Source organism: Triturus cristatus, chromosome 1_2 (genome assembly GCF_964204655.1).
Source record: "Triturus cristatus chromosome 1_2, aTriCri1.1, whole genome shotgun sequence".
NCBI lineage: Eukaryota > Metazoa > Chordata > Amphibia > Caudata > Salamandridae > Triturus > Triturus cristatus.
In genome coordinates this window covers 900,559,832-900,581,682 of record NC_140580.1, presented here as the reverse complement: position 1 = coordinate 900,581,682, position 21,851 = coordinate 900,559,832, and the positions used below count along the sequence as shown (strand labels likewise).

Sequence of the window (21,851 nt, the reverse complement as noted above, 5' to 3'; positions counted from 1 at the left end):
TCTTGCTAACATGCTGATTTCCCATGTCTGTTCCCGTTTTCCAGGGTCCGCACATGATGCATACATCATGAGGCATAGCAGGGTACCAGAAATGATGCTGCAGCTGCACGCCGAACGAGCATGTCTTGTTGGTGGGTATACTCTGTTAGTCCTGTGTTTAGCGCTATGTTTGTATCTTACGGCATCTCCTGACCCACTTCTTCACATGATGTTTCCATGTAGGGCTATCCCAACATGCCATGGCTGATGACGCCTCTCCGCAACCCCAGAACAGCCGCAGAACACCGGTACAACGACACCCATGGGCAGACGAGGCACGTGATTGAGAGGACGATTGGACTCCTGAAGAGCAGATTCTGGTGCCTCCACAAGACCGGCGGCGCCCTCCCATATGCCCCGGTGAAGGTCTGCAAAATCTTCATTGTGTGCTGCATGCTGCACAACATGGCAGTGGAAAAGGCCGTGCCACTCATCCTTGATCCGGATGAGCAGGATCATCCACCCGTGGAGGATGAAGGGCTCGGGCATGGGGCAAGTGAGGATGAGGATGAGGACATCCGGAGTCAGCTTATCCGCAACTACTTCTCATGATGGTGAGTCCCTGTGTCTGAGTGTGCACGCTTTGAGCCTTGTGTGGCATGTGTTGCAATGTGTGTGTCGAGCTGACTGTGTGCTAAGTGACTTGGAGGTGTGTTCTGATGTGTCATTCAAGTGATGATGTCATTCCACACATATTAGCTGGGACACTAAATTTATTAAGGGCATGGTGACAACATCATTCCTGTAGAGTACATGTACATGTCTGCGGATTACTAGCTCTTCGCTGACTTGTTGTGTGTCTGGCCTCCCCAGGTTCTTGCGGCTGTCGTCTGCTCATGTCATCATTGCCCTTCTGCTATTCCTCATGAGTATTGCAACGTGTGCTGGATCAGAGTTACATGCACAGACATGGTGAAAAGTCATTTGGGGTAAGGAGTGCAGCAAGGCATTTTGTGGGTGGTACGTGTTTGTGATATGTGGGGACTGCTCCTGTGCATGTTGTGTTACCATGCATACATGTCGACTCACCATGGGCCACATGACGTGTTGCATGGCTCCCATGAATTGATAGTCACCTTTCCTGACAGTCATGTGTAATGGTTTGTGGATTCTGATGAAGGCATCAATGTGTGCATAACGTCCCTCAGGAACATACGGGATGCTAATGGTGGACATAGTGTGGGACATCCCCATATGAGGCTCAATGGGGAATTGTAGACTCTCCGTGTGCAGCAAGGGGTGTTAGGCTCAACCCCTTCACTTGTGTGCCAGCTCAGTAGGATTTACCACATCTGTGTGTTGAAGGGGGTGTCCAGTGTAGGTCACACATGGTCAGCCAAATGACCTGTGAGTCTGTTCCAATTGATGCATTTCCCTTAGTGTGAGTCTGAGTAATAAAGGTGTTCGTCACACTCCAAGGTGCCTCATCTCTGTCAATGCAGGTCTCTTGCCACTTTGCATGCGGCATATCTGACATAGTTGTGGAAGATTATGCATGGGAGTCCATGTGTAGTTTAGCAACATGCATGCAGTTGCTCATGGATTAGGCTCCCTATTGGGCATGAAGTACATGGTCGTGTATGTTTTTTGGCATGTTGGTCCACACAATGGGCCATCAACAGCTGCTGAGGGTGTGTCTCCTGTGCGCAGGTCGGCCTTCAGTTTCCTGATCCGGTGTCATGCTTCTTTGGTGATTGTGCATGCATTGTCTCTGGGTGTGCCATGTGACACTGGACACTCCTTACTTTACACACGCGCCTGTTGCAGTTGTCCTTCTGACATCCTAGTCTTTGTGTGCAAAATCTGTCATTTTGCAAGGAGATGCCGCCTGCTGCTGCGGCCCCTGCAGCAAGGGCCCACAGAGTATCCAGATTTGGCAACACACACGCCTCCAAGATGCTCCTCACTTCCTCCCTCCACCCATTCATTTGGCTGTCCTCAGCTTGTCTATGCCACTGTTGCTGCCACACGGTGCCAAAGGCTGGACCATCAGCACATACAAGGTGCACATTGCACCACCATCCTGTCCTTGCATAACCCACATCACACTACAGTCTGATGTAGCAGCCACACTCCGAGCTATGTCCATCCGCACATCTAACGCCTGCTGTCAGACATACCCTGGGCACACACACGACACCTTTGCATGCTGATTGTGCAACTCCAACTGCCTACACTGCGCTGCCCCGCCTTCCAGGCCCTGTCACACCAACCAGGTCACATCCCTTATACTCCCCACAGGCTCTGTAGCCCAGCAAGGGTATGGGAGTGGGACTCAAGGCTTCAGCATGTAGTATGGTGTCATCGTCTGGGACATGGCACAGTATCATCTCTCAGCATGTCAATCTACAGAGTGTCCAGGACCCCCCTCTCCACCATCACATGCGCACAGCACCTCATCATCAGCTCGTATGCCATTGACAGCCAGGTGCTCCTCACCCTCAACAAAGACACAGATATTGGCAGTTCCACCATTCAAGTATGCATGAGATCCATTGATGAATGGCTGAACACGAGCCACCTGAGGCTGGACTTGTACAGGACTGAGGTGATCATCTGAGGATTGTCCCCTTCCAGCTGGGTCAAGTGCCTGTGTCCCACCCGCAAGAGCCCTGCACATGCACCCAGTGGCCACACACACAAGATGGTGCGCATCATGTTTGGCTCGCTCACATATGCCATGCTAGTCCACAGCATCTGTACCTCATGCAGCAACGCCCTCTGCATTATGCACATGATCCACAGATAGATCCACTCCAAGAAAAGACAGACCATCCCCCAGGTCCATGACAACATCCGTGTCAAATACTGCCCTGCCCTCTACGGAGCAAGTACATCCAAACTCCCAGGAAACTGGTCCACTTCCAGGGGGCATCTGCACACCTCAGCTTCAACACCCTGTGCCCCAGCCACCTCACCGTCCACCATAGATAGCTGCAATGGATCACTGTCTGCTGCAGGATGACCTCCACACTCCCCACCCACACTCAGGAGGCAGTCCACAACCCCGACCCCAAACCAACCTTGTACGTCTGTCATCCTAGATCCCGTTGGGCCATCTCCGTGCATCCAACCTTGCCCTGGCCACCGTTCTTCACATCCACCGTACTCCAGCATACCGGTCATTGTTCTCCCACCTGGCCACACATACCTGGGACTCCCTCCCCGGGAACCTCCACATGAGCCATGACCTCTACGCCTTGATGATAATCTCCCAAATAGGTCTCTCCGCACAGTTTAGCAAGCACCCCCTCAACAGCCAGAGGCCATCACAGGTGAGTGTTGTGCTCCATGCCTACATTGAATGATACCTTGTGACCCATGTGTGTCCTGTACCACACTCTGATCCCAGGGTATGGATGGCTGGAGTTAGTTCAACACTCAGGCATAGTTAGACATTTCCACACACATATGTGGTTGAATAATGCAAAATGACAGGAACGTCTCATGACCAAAGTGATATATTTATATGCGGTGGGGTACGTGTTTTGGTAGATGAAATTATGTGCTCTACCGGGGGATTAGAATCCAAAGTTCACAGGGGGAGATGGTATCCTTGGCATTGGAAGTCATCAGAGTCCAGGGCACAGTGTTGGTCATCGTTGGTCAGACTGTGACCAGCAAGTCCATGTGGCAGAGAATGTCATTGGATGAGGTGCTGCTGTTGCGCCAGAGGGCCAGGTGCCAGGCCAGGTGACCTGGGAGATGTGGATGGTCCGCTGACTCTCACGGTCTTTTCCATGGATGACCCACCTTCCTCCGGGGACCCTCAGATGCAGGCCTTGACGATGCTGAGGACGCTCTGTCAGATGAATCCTCCTCCTCCTCCTCCTCCTCCTCCTCCCTCCCTGTGTCTGGTGCTGGTCTACGCCTGGTGGCACAGGGAGGGTTGCCTATGCTTTGGGCGATCTGACGGAGTGATTGGCTCATGTCCCTGTGCACCGCCAGGAACTCAGCCAGTCTTGCCTCCATCCGTCCTTGGTGTTGTTGATGACTGGCATGATGCTCGACCTGCAGGTTCTTAATCTCATCGAGGGTCCCCTGCATCTTGGATAGTCTTGACACGACCTGGTTGATGCCTCTGGTGTCACGCCGTCATGAGTCCAGGATGTTGCGTATGTGTGACATACCGGTGTCCTGAGCTGGCTGGTCAGGTTCGCGCCTCCGCCTGCCTCCACTCCCACCACCCCTGTCCACTTGAGCCTGGCCTGCCCTTGTGGGCACATCGGGTCTACGGGACCCCTGAGGGATGGCATTTGCAGGGTTGCCTGCCTCCTCCTGGGTGCCCGGAGAACCTTGTCCCTCCTGGTCAGACTGGCTCTATTGTTCAGTGTGAGCAGGGCTCCTGGGTGTGTCCTGGGATGTGGCAGGAATGGGGGGGTGGTTGGCACAGATGTACCTGACGCAGGTGCTGCAGGGGCTTGGGCACCAGAGGGTCCAGGTTGGTCGGGGTCATCCACGGAGTGGTGAGAGTCGTCGCTGCCGGTGGGATCGTCTTCACGCGGAGCCTGGGACTGTGATTCTTCCCCCCCAGTGTTGGGGGGAGATCGACGACGTTGACCTGTGTGTGAGAGAGAGACAATGTTAATAGTGTTTCATGCAACATCTATGTTTAGGCTGTCCGGAATTCGGTTAAAACCGACTCTCCCCGACTCTACCCTACCGGGTGAAAATCATCTGACTCGGTTTAAACCGAGTTTCACAGATTTTTCGCATTTGTTGCACTGCTTGGCCACTTGAGGGCGCCAAAGCAGAACAAAACATATTGAGACGGGCTGATGCGATGCGTTTAATGGTGCCCAGTCAGCGCTGTAGCAGTGGCACACGTCCCAGTAGGTAGGATTGTGGGGGGCTGAGTCCTCAGAACCCTCCCTCCCCCAAGAACCTGAAGCAGGCATCTCAAATCGGGAGTTAACACACTCTCCTACTTTGTCGTTTTGACGAGTTCACTGATGTTTCATCAATGCTGGCAGATTCCCCTACATGTTCCTTCCCCATCGCCGTATTTGAGCAGCTGCTTTCATCTAATAACACATTTAAATCAGATTAGTAAATCTTTAGTAGAAGTTTTGGACGGAGGTCACTGTTGTCATTAAGGCTAACACTGCAGCGAACAAACAGAATTTTTAACTTGGCAATTGTCCCCAAATGCTCAAAGAATGTGGCTGATAGAGGCGCTTTCTGTAGCAATAATTTTTTTCTTAAACACGCATTTATATGATGTAAAAATATTTTGCCGTTTTAGTACTTGCTTAACTGCGTAAAGCAGCAAGCAAATACTGAAAAGTGCACAACCATGTGACTTATGCAAAGAACGCGGCACTGTTGACTCTTTGTCATTCTTTCCAATTTCATGTGTTGAAAACTACAAATTGTAATGCAGCATGCCACCCTTGCTGGTATGCCTTTCTCACAGATCAGTGGCGGCAGAGGGTGAGGGGTAGATGGGAGGGCAAGGTAGGGGGTGAATGGGAGCTAAAAGACATTGATTGCAGCACGTTAAGAACGGTTGAGAGACAGTACTTTAAACTGAATCACTCCAGCCAAGGTAGGGGGCGTTGCTGGGTGTAGAACATTTATGCAAATAGTTCTTTTCACCCCTCTGAAGATTGGCGCTTCGGCACAGCTTACCCATGCCATGCCAAAAGGCAGTCCTGGGTCCGAGAGTGAAATATTGTTTAGACATGATTTCAGCGCCTATCTTTTCACTTTGTGCGCATTACACGATGAATGGAAATAGCTTTCACTGATTGGTGTAAATTGTGACAACAGAACAATACTCTGGGAAAGGCGAAAAGACTGTTTTCATACATTATTCACCTTTGTCACTGAAGAACCACTGGGGTGCCAAAACCAATCTGCTCTCTTGCGCAAACGGTCTTACAACCATTAATAGTGCCAAACCGGATCAAAGCTGCAGAGTCGGTTAACTTTATGTGACTGCAGCAGAATAATCATACATGCCAACATTTCGGAAGAGCAAAGTGGGAGATTGGAAAAAAATAAATCGGGAGAATGGGTTACTGTCATGTATGGGCTTTGGAAGTGTGCTGCTGCAGGATCGGACATTTGAAGCGCAAATGCACTTTTTTTTCTTACATTTCAGAAGCATGGAGCGCAATGGCAGGCAGAGAGAGGGTGATGCAAGTGTTGTGCACTGGCCTGGCAGGTTGCTGGCAGTGCATACACCCCCCCCCCCTGTGTGTGGCAGCCCTGGCTGAAAAAGCTTCCCCGACACACACACACACACACAGCTGCCCCCAGTACTTCACAGGTCTTTTAAAGACCATTCGGTTGTTAATGGGGCTTTGTTGTTTTTTCACCCCTTCTAGAGCCCCTGCATCGCCACTCAGACTATTCCTGGAAGAATTAGCACGTCACACAATACCAAGTCCTGTCAGCTGAAACCCCGAGGAATCGGGTTTTTGTTTTCAGGAATGGGGAGGGGGGGGGCGGGAGACTAGCCTTGGAATCGGTAGTCTCCCGCCTGAATCGGGAGGGTTGACATGTCTGAATAATACACTTGATAAACGTTGTTTACAAAAAAGGAAATCCCAGGAATGGATACATGTTTAGTGAATGAGGAACTACGTGAATACTTTCAATGTGAAATATGTTCGTACCAGAGTGATGCAGGATCTGAATGGTAGTGCTACATGTCTATTATTACAGCAAATAGGTAAAAGATGGCATGGGCATTCAGAATACACGCTATGAAAGAGGCCAATACTGGGATGGGCATGCAGGGTGCTTTTTTATTGTTACCTGGGGGTGATCATTGAAAAGAGAGCAAAGGTTCGATGTGCAAGAAAAATTAATTATTATATAATGCAGTGGAAGTGATTTCTCTGTGGAGAGACCAAGGAATGCATCAGTCTTGCTTCCACACCATTCCTTTCACTTCAAATGTTTTTCCCCATCAGCCATTAAATAATAAAAGAACATGAAGCATAAATCTTTCTAGAATAAGTTACGCATCAATCCCTGCCAGCCCAGCCCTCTATGAAGATGTATTTCTCCTAAAAACTTGAAATGTGGCAGTAGATAAAAGGCACCTAGTGCCACCTTGGGAGCTAATTTTCAGCCTCTACTTCACAGAGGCCCTGAGATTTAACTTTGCTTTCATAATACTATTGCCATCACATGTATTAATGCAAATTAGTTTTGAATTAATTCAATTTACTGTTTTATAAGACTCCTATAACAAGATAAAACAAGGTATTTTGTGCTTTAGAAAAGTTCAGAAACTTGGTCTTACACTAGTGGGAAGTTGCCATCACTGAGAAGGCCCAGCCACCTAGCAATTCTATCCTCACCTTTAAGATTTGAAGGATACATTACATTTATGACTTGAGAGACCGAGGGTGGTAGTACATGGTTACACACAATCTGAGGGGAGCGTGCAACATAACATTTAAGGTTTCATGTAGCAAGCATGAGGGTTTGAAAAATACTCGTTGTTTAACAGTGAGCCAGAGAAGTGAAGTTAAGGCAGGAGTTTCATGGTCTTTACTGGCTGGACCCAACACCATTCTGGGCCCAGAGTTTCTGACCAGCTAAAGAGAATGAAGGGAACAATCTGTAAGACTGAGTTACTGAGCACTGCAGGGGCCAAGCCACAAAGAGATAAAAGGGTTCAAGATCTGAACTTTATGATAGGAGAAGGGCAGCAAATAAAAACAAGAGCTGATTATTACTTTAATGTGTGTTCTGGATGTTTTGGCGTTGCCCATCTCAAGTGGCAATGTTGAGAGGGCCCTTTCACATATAAAAGTTTACATGGGCGGAAAGAGCAAACACTCATGACAAAACACTCTCTAAAGACGTATAGTATGGTGTGCTACAATAAGTTTTATTTGTAAAAAGGTATTTGGACCACATATACACGGTATGTACACTGTCATTATACCATGCACTATCAGTGCAGAAAGCAAGCAATAATAAAAGCAAAATGTTCCATAAGCACCGGAAAAACACTGTTTCTGATGTTTTTAATGCCGCAAAAATGTGTAACCACTGATAACCACTGTTTTTTAAGGTATTGAAATCACTGGAAAACACTGAAAAAACCCCACCAGAATTTACCAAAAATAGAAACTGAAAACAGGAAAGCCTATCTATGTTTCATACATATTCAAGTTGACACAGTTCCTCCAGGTAGTTGGATGTGCCTAGCATTCCTCTCAATGTCCACTTGGGGATGGGTATGTTGCGGGGGACAGATTGGGATGTTCTCCTGAGTGTTTGACCTGTAGATTGTTGGCTCTGATGCTTATTTGGCTCTGGATTGGTCTTGTTGTGTCACATGTCCATTGTGGGAGTGTGTAAATCCGTTGCCTGCCCCGGGGGTGTGTGCTTGTGTTAGGGGGGTTGTGACCGGGCCTGCTGTTGTGTGTAGTGTGAGTTGTCATTGGGTCTCCCAGGTGATGTGTCTGTACCCTCATGGTGCATGCTGGCATGACAGTGAGTGTGAGTTCCTGTGCTAGATACCTGTGCTTGTGGAGTTGGTGTTTGAGTGTACAGTGGTCCCAGGAGGGCCTTGTGCTGAATACAGCAGGGCCAAGTGTTGTGTGGGGCCCACCCCCCCAGCCTCCCGGACATCCAGTCTTGTGTTTGTGGTTGTTGTAGCCTTGGACATGGCCTTGGCTTGATTTGTGAAGGGTGCATGGAGACGTTAGTGGCATGAGCGTGGTTTTTGAGTGTGGTTGTGTGCGGTGAGTGCTTGGGGGAAGTTGCGTGCATTTGGTGTATATGTGGTGTGGACCCCATTGCCCCCATGTTACCCAAGTTGTTTGTGTACTCACCAGACTATGCGACTCCTTCGACTCCGTGTACTCCCACCGGCGGTAGCAGGGCCATCACCTTCTCCTCCTGGATGGTAGTGAACGGGTCTGCGGGGCGGCCCAACTCCAGTGATGTTACTCTGGGCATATTCTTCATTCATTTTCCTCTTGACCGCCCTGCGCAGATCGTACCACCTGGCTTGGCATTCATGCCTGGTCCTTCGGATGGGCGCAACAGCATTCACCTTATCGACAATCCTCTGCCACATGGCAGATTTTTCAGCTATGCTGGTCTGTCTGACCAATGTTCCAAAGAGCTGTGGCTCGACTCTGATGACTTCGTTGACAAGGAGGTCCAGCTCCGCCGTTGTGAACTTTGGATTCTTGTCTGTGGGCATGGTGTGGGGTGTGGGTGTGGATGGTTGTGGGTGTGTGGATGTGAATGTGACGGTGTGTGTGTGAATGTGAAGAGGGGGATGTTTGTGGAGGAGGTTGTGTGAAGGTGTGTGAGTGAAGGTGTAGTGAAGGTATGAGTAATGTGGAGTTGTTGCTCTGTGGGGTCTGGCAGCAGTGGGTCTGTTGCAAAGGCTCATGGGTTGTGTGTGTGGGCCCTTTTTATTGGTCAATGTTTGGGTGTGGCTGTGTTTGAATTTTGGTGGGTGTGTTATAAGAGGTGGTTGTGATTTGGGGCCTCTGTTTGCCTGTTTGGATGTGCCAGGTCAGTCATTGAGATGTATTTTGTCATGTAGACGTGTTTTGTGGTGTTGTGCGAGTCGAATTGACCCTCCTTGTGCTGTTTTACAGTGTCCTGGTTCTGTATGAGTCTTTCTCGGGTAGGTACGATCCGTACATACACGATGCTGGGTGAGGGTGCTGGGGTACGGTGTTGGAGTGCGGCGCGTACATGCGGTGGGGGTACGGTGCGTACATGTGCGGCCCTGGGGTACGGCGCGTACATGTGGAGGTACGGCACGTACATGGGGGGGTAAGGCGCAAACATGCGGTGGGGGTACGATGCGTACACGTGCGGCCCTGGGGTACGGCGCGTACATGCGAAGGTACGGCATGTACATGGGGGGTAAGGCGCGTACATGTGGTGGGGGTACGGTGCGTACACGTGCGGCCCTGGGGTACGGCGCGTACATGCGAAGGTACGGCATGTACATGGGGGGTAAGGCGCGTACATGTGGTGGGGGTACGGTGCGTACACGTGCGGCCCTGGGGTACGGCGCGTACATGCGGAGGTACGGTGCATACATGGAGGGGTAAGGCGCGTACATGCGGTGGGGGTACGGTGCGTACACGTGCGGCCCTGGGGTACGGCACGTACATGCAGAGGTATGGCGCGTACATGCGGGGGTGATGCGCGTACATGGGGGGGAAGGCGCGTACATGGGGGGTACGGCGCGTACAGGTGCAGGCCTGGGGTACAGTGTGGACAGGGGGGGTAAGGCGCGTACATGGGGGGGGTACGGCGCGTACATGGGGGGGTACGGCACGTACAGTTGCGGGGCTGGAGTACAGTGCAGACAGGGTGGTGTACGGTGCTGACATTTTTGGGGTGGGGGGGCTGTACGGCTCGTACACGGGCATGAGTTTACCCGTGTACATGTGTGCTACTGCGTTGGCTCCGTACAGGGCATTTTACGTGCGATTGTGTATTCGGACGGACGGTCGGGATCGTACTTGCACGCTCGGACTTGTGTTTTACGATTTGCACGTAAAAATGTCCGGCTCACTCTCGTACACTTTTCCCGACGATATTCGGACGTAAAAACTTTCCAACGCACTCTCGTAGACTTTTCCCGACGCTATTCGTCGATATTTTTCACGTACAAATCATACTTGGCCGTTTGTACGGTACTTGTACGACTCGTACGTAAAAAAATACGGATACGGGTCGTACGCAAAATATTTTTAACGGATCGGAATCGGCACCTAATTGTTGTTGTGCCTTATTTTATTTGCCCTACTAAAAATAATGTCACTAATAGTGTGTTGAGCGAAAACGTAGATGTGGGAAATCTTAGAGAAGAACCACAAACTAATATGGAAAAGATAAACAGTGATAATATATATAATCAAGATAACTATATTAATGATTTTTCATTAAATGTTTTTACCTAATTGTTATATGAGTATGTTGACACTATAGATGCAAGAGATTGTTATGTGTGCATGCAATTAACTTTGTCTGTGTCTGAGGGGGTGACCTATCATCACCTTCCTTTAACATATGGAGTTTCATGTAGTGTACTAACAAGTTTGTTCTATAAGAAGGGAAATCTGCAGTACTTCTACTCGAATTATAATTTAAGTATTTCCAGAAGTGCCAATTAGAAAGAATATGAACAAGGTAAATAGTGCAAAAAATGCTGAATACATGGGAGAATTCATTCACACGACTACAACAATAGATACTGTATATGCACATTGTAATAACTTAACATGTAGTTTACGTCAAGAGGAGATTGAAGTTATATATGTAGTAGAAGAAAGAAGACAGAGTTTTAAGGAAAAGGGTGCTGAGCAAAAGTACTGTGTACCGCCATGGGCTTTTAGAGATGGTGATTACAAGAAGGGTAAGACATATGCTGCACTGTCTCTGGATTGGCCTCATAGGGAACAGCTTTGCTTGCTAAGATTAAAAACAGATTTTAACAATCATTTCATTGGTTCCAGTAAATGTGATCATGTTTTCCTAATTACGGGAGGTTGGGGAATAAGCGGTGGTATAGATTCTGTTTTCCCTGGAATTTTTTTATGTGTGTGGTAAAAATGCCTATTATAGGTTGCCTGCACATTCGTATGGGTGTTGTTATATGGGAATAGTTTTTCCAAAAGTATACCATTTAGATAAAAATCATGTAATCAATGAAAAGAAGAGTGAATTAACATGAAATAAAAGGGGAATTAGTGCTGCAGAAATTTTGCGTGATATTTTTGGAGCATTGATACCTTCAGTTGGGGTAATTCTAAATTCACATAAAATTAGAAAATTGTCCACAGTGGTTGATCGTTTATCAACAGACACTGCTGGTGGGTTCTTGATGATTGATACTGAAATGGTTGCTATAAGATTTATGGTCTTACAGAATTGACTTGCTCTTGATGTATTATTGGCAAAAGAGGGTGGAGTCTGTAGCATGAAAATTCAACAGTGCTGTACTTATATCCCCGTCAAAAGTAAGAGCCTGGAGGGATATATTAGGAATATCACACATTTGCGGGAAGATTGGTAATTGGTTTTCTACCTTTGGTAATAGCATATTAAGGAAAATAGTAAAGCCTATGATTGCAGTAGCTACAGGGATACTAATGCTGGTGTCAATATATAATTGCTGCAAATGCAAGAAACAAACACTGGATACTAAACGGAGAGCAAGAAAAAGAAAGAGAGAAGAGATAGAATTAGAAGACAGAAGAGGAAATTACTGTGCAATAGTAAAAGATATAGATGGGTTATGTTGAAACAAAAGAGAACTACTGCTTTCTGAAGTAGTAAAAATGATGGCAATCAGTTTTTTGGGTTGTGTTTTTATGATGGCTCAATTTGCCATCAAAAGGGGGATTGATGGAGCAGGGTTTTTTTTGCGAAATAAAACCTGCTCGGATTGAACCCCTCAAAGTGTCAAATACTAATCAAATGACGTGTAAAATACTGAGTAAGACTAAAGGGGAAAGATGAAAATTGTGCAAGCACATGCTGGGAGTGTTAGAGTAGGCCGCAAATGCACGACTAATGTAGAAAATAAGTCAAAATTCAAGAGTTTATTTTTCACTAACAAATAGAAAATAAATGTGCAGTGCGTAAGAAAAGAAAGCAAGTGAAAGTATTTAAAGAGCGTTTAATAGTGGAGTTTTATAAAGTGATAATTAATACATGTATTTGTCTTTTTTAGAAGTATAGTCTGCTGCTCTGCAGAAAAGGCCGAGAGACATTTTAGAATTAATATGGGATATTAGAAATGTAGACGGGGAGAAAATGAACAGTGTGAACTGTCCTTCGCTAGTTCCTGATGATGGCCAATGTTGCACAGAGAAGGAAGTGATAAAGAAAGAAAATGAACCTCCTTGCCGAGCAGAGCATGAGGACATTTGTAATAATAAACTGTTACATGAGTGAGATGGAGAGACGTACAAACACTGAAGCTCGATACTAGAGTTTCCTCTGCTGGAAGTGATTACAGTGTGTGAAGTTAGAACAATAGGATATTATGAAGTTAGGTACATCGAGAGTGGTGTGATTGAACACCCCTTGTTCTGACCAATCACAAAGAGAGAATTTATGTGAGATGACACAAAGAAGGTTGGACATTTAATGGGGTATAACTAAAAATACTAAGGGGTGGGGTTTTTGAAGGTTCAACCCACTGCAAATCGCACCACTTTTATAAGTCCAAAACAGAATGTCCATCCAGTGATGTAAGTATTTCCAAAACTTCCTCTTTATTCTTCTTCACAGTTTCATGATTCTTAAGCAGCCAACGCGTTTCGTTCTTAAACAAAGAACTTCGTCAGGGCTGAAAGAACATTAAAATACATGTATAATATTATTAACATTCTGTTTTGGACTTATAAAAGTGGTGCGATTTGCAGTGGGTTGAATGTTTTGGATCTAGTTGATCGCCCCCGTGAAACGGTGGGGGTAGCAAAGTTTACACACTACTTTAGCTAAACAGCTTTCCATATCTCATTTAAACTTGGGAGGGCTGGCAAGAAAGTTGTCAGGTTAGGTGCGACCTGAACCTTGGGGTTCAGTAATTGAACCGTTTCCTTTTGGTCTGGGTTTTTGAAGGTGTTTTTCTTACTTTGCGAGAGGAGAGAGCTGTGTTGCTGTTTTCCTAAATTCTATGGGCTGGCTGTTGTTCTGCTGATCCTGACTCTTTGACTTTGCTCCTTAAATCTTATTGAAGGGTCTAGCTTACTCTCATGGCCAGAGGGTATCTTGTCAGATTTCTAGAACGTCATATGATTGGTTAGTATGATATTCTGAATTTGCATAACTTAATTTGCAAATGTCTTATTCTTTTGTCTCTACGCCTATCCACTCACTCATTGCGCTGACATTGAGATGTACAACTGTTGTTCATTTGATGTTTTCTCTTGTGTGGTGATCTATGATTCAAGCGGTATTGTACTTGATGAGCAATCACATTATTTATATAAAGCAATTTAATTCACAAATGAGTTTGTCATTATTAGTATTATTGACAAGGTGATATAAAAGCTATATTCTATGGTGATTTTGTGAATCTGATATTATTTTGTCATACCCTGAATAACTTATAAAGATTTAATCGCCAAAGAAATGGATAAATAATGATGAACCAATTGGTGAGTTTGGTTTAAACTCACCCAGCGTGAAGGGGAATGTAGGGTATTGAAATTGGGTCCAGATGATAAAATGTGTTAGTTCCTGAAACGCTGGATCACCATCATCCCTCCTGGCCTTTGTATAGGAGGAGGCAAGAACCTTTCCTGTTTGCTGTGGTTTCACCAGGATTGTTGAAGATTCTTTGGGGCTCATTTATGACCCCTGCATCACTTTTGCACTACCAGTGCATCACTTTTTGTGTCGCACAAGTGGCGTAAAACATGCGCCATGTTGAGCCATATTTACGAAGTGATGCATCTAGGTAGATGCGCCACTTCGTAAACCCCTGCGCTACATTATACCTGCACCAGGTATAATGTATGCAGGGTGGGCGTACCCCCGCAAGAAAGGGTCGTAGAAGTGGTGCATCGAAATCTATGAGATTTCGCTGCGCCACTTCTAGGACACCAATGCGTCAAAACCTTATGCCTGCCTCATGGCAGGCATAAGGGTGACGCAGGCCCTTTCACATGGGGCTTGCCCCATGTGAAAGGAACATTGCTGGAGTTGTGTCAGGCTTCCGACACAACTCCAGCAATGCGCTACTTTTTGCACTGACACATACGTCAGTTATACTGACGTATCTGTCCTTCCTTGCGACATGATGCGTCATTTTGTAAATATGACGCATCATTGGTGTCGCAAGGAGGTTGCACTGAGAAGTGGCGCATCGCTGCTTTCACGCAGCGGTGCGTCACTTCTCGTAAATGAGGCCCTTTGTTTTGAGGAAACAATTCCACCATATTCTGCAGTTTTCCCTGTGTCGCGTTTAGCAAACATTTTTCTGCCCTTATTTTGCAACAACAGATCACAGGGTATAGCTGCATTTTCTGGAGGCGCTGACATGAATATCAATGGCAGATAACAGGCCAGAACCCAAAGGAGATCCCAGATAGCCGCAAAATTCCAGGGCCTAGATGCTCCACTCACGCCACATGACACAGACAACGCTTCCACATGCCAAAGCTAGTTAGATTCACAGGCTAGCAGCTAATCAGAATGGTCTAAACCAAAAGACCGGTTTCAGTTGGTGGTAAGGCAATCTATAAGAAATACTGACGTAACCTGCTATTTAGTCAGTCTTAATGGTTGCTCTTAAATGAGTATTGGCCCATGTGTTTGAACTTTGCTGCAGGTGCAGGGAAGTACATTTAAAAAAAGATGGGGCAGTCTGCATCTCTGTGGGCCATTTTGCAGTTCATGAAAGTGCATGTTGCATGTGCCTGAGGGGGTATGCGAGTTCATGCAATTAATTCATCCTTTCATTTTTAGGTCTCAACTGGGCAGTGCATGCACTGGCTTCGAGACATGTGGTATTCAGTTCTATAGGATTTGAAGACAACGAGCGCTTTCCATTGGTTCTTTCATCTGCCTTTACAAATTCCTTCATTTTCATTGTTTAATAGTATAAATTTATCACGCCTTTTGTCTGTTTTGCTCCGCCCTGCAGACTGCCTCTGCTACATGTATCCTTTCACTTTTGATCATAAGTTTTAGTTTCAGTGCACTACTTTTTCTTTCCACTCTCTCCTCGTTGGTTGCTGGCACACGGCGCTGTTACCAGGCCAAGTATTCTTCCCAAGCTGTTCCCCCGACACCACCTCCCGTCCCTCGCAGTGTGTTTTTTAGAAGTCTTCTTTGCTAGTGAAAGGTTTGAAATGTGTACGAATCTTTTTTTATTATTAATCATTGTTTGCTACTCGTGTCTTTATGCATGCGCCAGATTAGCATGATGCTTAAGTCATGGCCATCACGCTTCATCTTAAATCATGGCGCCATCTTCAGGAGTCTGTGTTACATCTGTTGTTCTGCCCGGTGCCACACTCCCTTCTTCCAGGCTTAGCACAGCTACAGAGGACGCCGCAGTTGCACACAAATACCACAAGATATAGAGGGCAGCGGAGCACAAATATGAGTCTTTAAGGTGTTGTTAGGAGATTGTCTCACAAAGAGTCTGCATCTGAGAGCACCTTTTTAATGCAAATGGGTGTTTTATGTCCTTTTGGTTCATTTATCTGCCTCACTGTTTTTCCATGTAGCTTTTTATTCTCTCTTTACTCTCTTGCACCTTTTGCTAATAAAAATGCATTTTCCTGCTGCCGCTCTTTAAATTGTGCCTGCTTCGGTAAGAAAAAAAAAAAATAATACATCACAGACTCAAAGAACAAAAGCTGTGGACAAGTTTTAAGATTCGATCTATGTTCATTCTTCACCTCCCTCCTCCTAACTCAATTAGCCCCAGCCTATTTCAGTACCTGGAATATCCGTAGTGCCATATTTAAAGAAAATGATCATGACCTACTCACAAAACACGCCTTTATGGGTGTGACTGCGACTGTATGACTTCTTAATGAAAAGTGTAAATTTCCTAAAAATAACGATTCTCGATCTGTATCAACATGATGACATTAGAAATCTAAATGTACGCATACATATTGCTTGCTTTTCCTGCTCTGCCCTTCTATGGTGCTGTAAACAAGAGACTGCTGCCCTAGAAACCTGCCTCACCGGAATTCTGAAGGCCCATATCAGCAAGCTGTCACTCCTTAACACAAGGGTAGAACACATTGCCACTTACAACTCCAATAGCTCTAACTCAAATAAATAAATTCGAGATCTATTGCATTTCTTATGCTTTTTTATTTCTGATGGGAAATTTGCACTGATGCAAAAAAAACTTCATTCCACAAAGAGAATACAAAAAGCAAATACCATGACTTTCGGTTCTGGTGGACTTTGTCCGAATTCCCTAGCACTTGGAAGTCTTTCTAAACTCAACACAGAAGGGGGTTTAAAGGTGTGAAGACTGAAGAGCAGCCATAAGCAGGCTTCATAGCAGTTGCTGTTTTTGTTTTTTGATTGAAGCGGTTGTTACCACATGGCTTCCTTGATACACCACTAGATGTACAGTGGTTGCACCATGGAAAGAGGCCAGCACCTCTAGTGAGGGAAGTTTTGTGCATACTGGAGCATCCCCAACTTCTAGTAGAGACAGTGGAGAAACCTTAAATTGGTGTTAGGGAATATTAAAAGACATCCTCAGAGTATGGCATCTCAGAGAAAAAACACACACAACACCTCACTCTTTTATTTAATTATGTAACCAGTCAACAATAAGTTACAAAAATACTGCTTTTAAAAAATAAAACATTTTATTGATTGTCAGCAGAAATTCACTGACAGTGGTTCTCCCGACTGCATTTTTTTTTTTTACATTTTTAAATAGATTCATGGGCCACATTAAGACTGTATGTAGTCAAGTTTGTGCTGATGGTTAACATTATGATTTTTTTCACAGATTAAGGCAATTTTTATCTTGTCACTGTAGTAAGCATTCACATTAAAGTGTTTATATATATATTTATATCTATAAAACATTAAATTAAAATGTATTTTTACATAACCACTGTATATACACATTTCAACTATTCTGTACTGTAAGCATAAAAAATAAAGGGATGGAAGTTTCAATACTTTAAAAATGACAGAGAAAGTGCACAACAAGTCAACATGTTGGAGATGACTGAAAAGGCGAGTATGAGTTTTTATAAAGTTGAGAAGAGACACTTTCAGTTGTACTGTAGAAAGGAACACAGCTGATAATTTCTGACAATCTGTGCAATTCAAAGAATGCAGGACATCAAAGGTGGAGAATAAAGAGAATTGGCAACATGAAGCAGTCCCAGAGAGGATGTCTACAAAATCAAAATGAGCACACCTCAAGTGACAAAGGGATTATGGTTGGATGCTGCTTGCAAGGGGATCTCACAACACGTTCTACCGACACAAGAGTCTTCATGGTTCAATAATATTATTAGTACATGGCGTTATGTTTCAGCTACCTTAATAGTAGGATTCTCTCAGTTTTGTTTGCTGCTATGAGAAGGTTTTTGTTTTGTTTCTAAATTATTCCTGACAGACTGCACCTATATGATCAGCAAATCAAATTAAGGAAAAATATAGAATTTTATCTGAGTCTCAATATTAGTATTTACTACTGAGAGTTTTGTGGACCAATATTATGGGAGACAACTAAGAGATCAGCAAGATTAAGTCTGCTTGTTATATATCTTCAATCTTTAGCATCTCAATACAGAAAAAACAAAGATGCCCTCCTCTTCAGTGTTAGGGAGGTGGTACAGCACAGCTTGCCTGTCCAAATATCCGATTCCTCACATATTAATTTCTACCAGATTTATAAATATATAATTGATTCTTGGATAGGTTTCTTGCAATAATAATTTGAAAAACGTGCTCGCTTTGCACCAGATTATGCCTGGAAGGATGCAATTTGGTCAGGGGAACATGGCAAAGACATGTATAACTTCGGATGGAAACAGCATGTGCATTTTAATTTAGGTTGTCCCGTGTGCAACATCCAATGTGTGTAAATTAATTTGTAAAAGCATTTTAGCACTTATTATAACATTAGAATGTTTAGCACTCCATTGCGACAATGGAGTGCTCTGGGCTTCTACGGGCCAATAGATGCCCGCAGAACAGCATTCTAGTACTTATTTAAAGCACTGGGGTGTGATGCTTATATTAACAACAGTTGGGCCACTCAAATCGGAAGGTCCCTCTGTCTTGGTATGGACGGTCGGGTTGAGGAAACTAGTTTATATCTGTCCTCATGTTGGTATTCTAGTAGCAATGTGAACAAGCAGAGGTCCACACTACAACATTCCCTCCAAGGCCCTAATGTGTTCCAAAGGCTGACTGTAAGCCTTCTTCAGTTGAAGCCCTCATCACGGCAAAAACACAGGGGCTTTTCAACAGCAGCCATCTAGGCAAGCGAGGTGATTTTAAACTCTGGGAGCCTAGCCCAAGCCTGCGTCTCCAGACTGGCCCTCAGTGCTCTAGGGAAGGATCGCCCTGTAATCTCAGCCCTAGTACGCAGGAAAATGAGGGAGTAGGCCTACTAGTATCCCCTCTGCTCTTTCCCTCTCACACTTCCTTAGTTGAGAGCAACTAGGTAAATGTATCAATTCAGGACAGGCGGTGGGAAAGGTTTCAGGGAGGGAGGTTGAAAAAGACAGCTGTTGTTTCCTGCTGCCCTATTGACCTGTGTCAGTGTTTTTCTCGCTAACTAACTTGGTTCTAACACTGTCTTGTCCTCTCACTGCCCCCAGATTCCTACCCTTTCTTGAGGAAGACTGTTTCATTCACAAGACTCATTTTTTTCTATTCTCATTGTTCATGCTTCCTGGCCCATCATTTCCATCTATCGTGTCTCTCCTTAGCATCTTGGCGTGGCCTTGGGGTGGGTTTCACATCGACACAAGGAACCAACACAACTTACCATATCAGAATACAACATACCATCCCAATCCATACTATAACATATCATACCACATCGTACTATAGCATATCACACCATCACGGAACAATAGCATTCTACACCATACCTTGACACTGCTCACTCCAACATACCATAGTGTACTATGCTATAATAAAGCATGCCATACAATAACACAGCATACCATGCTGTACTACATTGTAGTGTATCATAGCATGGCATATTCCAAAACAGCATAACAAGTCAAACTTTAAATTAATATGGCATAGTACATCATAGTACAGGACAGTACACCACATCGTTTCAGAACATTGCATTCTACACCAGAACATAAAGGAGCATATCACACCATACTATCGCATACCATACTCTGACACAATACATCATAGCATACTACGCTATACTATAACTTACCATATCATGGTACACTATGCCATAACATAATATAGTATTCCAGACCACAGCATAGTATAACATTGCATACCACACTTTATCGCAACATACCATTGGATACCATGTTATAGCGTAACATGGCATATGACACCATACAACATGACCACACCATAACATGCAAAAACATATTGTTGCAAACCCCAGGCTAACATTGCATACTGCACTCCACTACACCATGCCATACAATGAAATATCACCACCCACCCCTACGTACCACTGCCATGGATGTGCATGTTGATCACCTCCCAGTACCTGTAATCTTCACATACCTGCACTACGATAGCAAATCAAAGCAAGGATCTCCCTTCCAAACCTGATCTGAATCTTGTTCGATATACTATTTCTTTTTGGGGAGAATCCACCATCCCAACTTCCCGATCTTTACCTCAGTGTCCCTTAAAAGCTAGCCTCCTATCATGCCAGAGTAAGGTGGGCCCACTCATACATCCCCAGCTGCCCAATGATCAAGACACCTGCCAACAAGGCAGAAGATGGCCTGGCACCATCTGACAAGGGGTCCTAGTGCAAGAAGAAGCGTGGACGGTGTCTCTATGTGTTTCGGGGGTAAGGGAGGTTTGATATATGCTCCACATTGGAGACGTATGCCCCTAAAAGCCCGGCTCCACCTAAATTACGCCACTAGCCTAAATATAATGACTGCATGGAGCACAGGAGTTGGGACACCAGCCCTCTCCTACAGTGTGACTGTGACACGAGTGACGGTTCAGTACAAATTCTGCACCTGATGTAGTGGGCTTCCAGTATTCATCGGCACTGAGCATTAATGGTGACTGCAGACCGTGCACCACTATTTGTGTTCACTGTTGGAATATGGGTCTTCATGTCAGTCACCATCAGTCCCATGGAAGAGGGTTCTTCCTACATGTGTCTAAGAGGGAACCTCAGTCAGCAAGCAGTGCAGTCAGGACGAGTATGGCATAATGCAGTGCTACCTAAAATGTTTCCAAATATCCATTCACATCATAAAACATTAGATTGTGGCAGTTCACTTCTGTTGCTTGGTGACCGGCTAGGAATGTTTTTTCATCGTCTCGCCCCAAATTTTCCAAACTCTAGGCTGTCTGTCTTCACTCTGAACTCCTTGTACTCATGGTTGTAGGTCGTGCACCAATCTCCTACTTCACTTTTCTTCTTTTTCTTTACCCTGGTTTTCATTTTTTTAATTGGGTGGCTCATCAATTCGTCCTTTTCTTCCAAATAGCACTGTCATTTCAACAATGCTGTGATACTTTCTTTGATCACAACACTACAGCAGGTTGACAAGTGGGGTGTGAGAGTAAGGGAGCATGCGAGGATCTCATTTACCTAAGTGTTCAACACCAACTAAAATGAAACGAACTGAACCAGAACAGTACTCGGACAACAAAATAGCAAGAGTCTGAAGGCACTTTCTGTCACATGATGTCAACAAAGAATTCACAGGGGTTGCCCATGGCCTTCTGGAAGGACTGACGACTTGCTGTGAGCTCAGGGGGGACAAGGCTGAGCTCTCGGACTGGAGGCCCACCCGGGGGTCCGCTTGTCCGATACACTTTCGAACCAGTCCTTGGCAGGCTGTAGAGAGGCGGGACGCCGGGCGGTCCGTAGGAGGAGTGGTGACTCCGCTCACTGCGGGTGACAGAGGCGTGGCTTCGGTGGCTCAGCTTGCTGCTTGGCCGTTCACATCTCAACCCACTGTTTCTGCTGCCGCTACGGTTGGCATGGTCGGACTCGCTGCCGCTTGATTTCCGATCTTTTTCCCTGCCCGGCGTCCTTTTCTTTTCGCCGTGGCTCCGGCTGGAGCCGCTGCTTTTGCTTCCTGTTTACAAAAAAGCAGAAGGAAAAAAAATTTGTAAGATGGCTTAAGTCGCCCTTGAGCCAAATGTTTTTATTTAAGATG

At 45.5% G+C, this 21,851-nt stretch overlaps 1 protein-coding gene across 4 annotated transcripts in view; it reads right to left on the bottom strand.

Moving 5' to 3' along the window:
- Positions 1–17,329: 17,329 nt before the first annotated feature.
- Positions 17,330–21,851, bottom strand: part of DVL1 (dishevelled segment polarity protein 1) — a 693,343-nt gene continuing 688,821 nt past the window's right edge. For 2 of the 4 annotated variants that reach the window (XM_085609592.1, XM_085609594.1), the window contains one exon: positions 18,651–21,770. In XM_085609592.1, the coding sequence (XP_085465718.1) occupies positions 21,367–21,770 (404 nt within the window). In that variant the 3' untranslated portion in view covers positions 18,651–21,366. Of the gene's footprint in view, positions 21,771–21,851 lie in introns of all 4 variants that reach the window. The other 2 variants (XM_085609591.1, XM_085609595.1) reach the window with 2 other exon arrangements.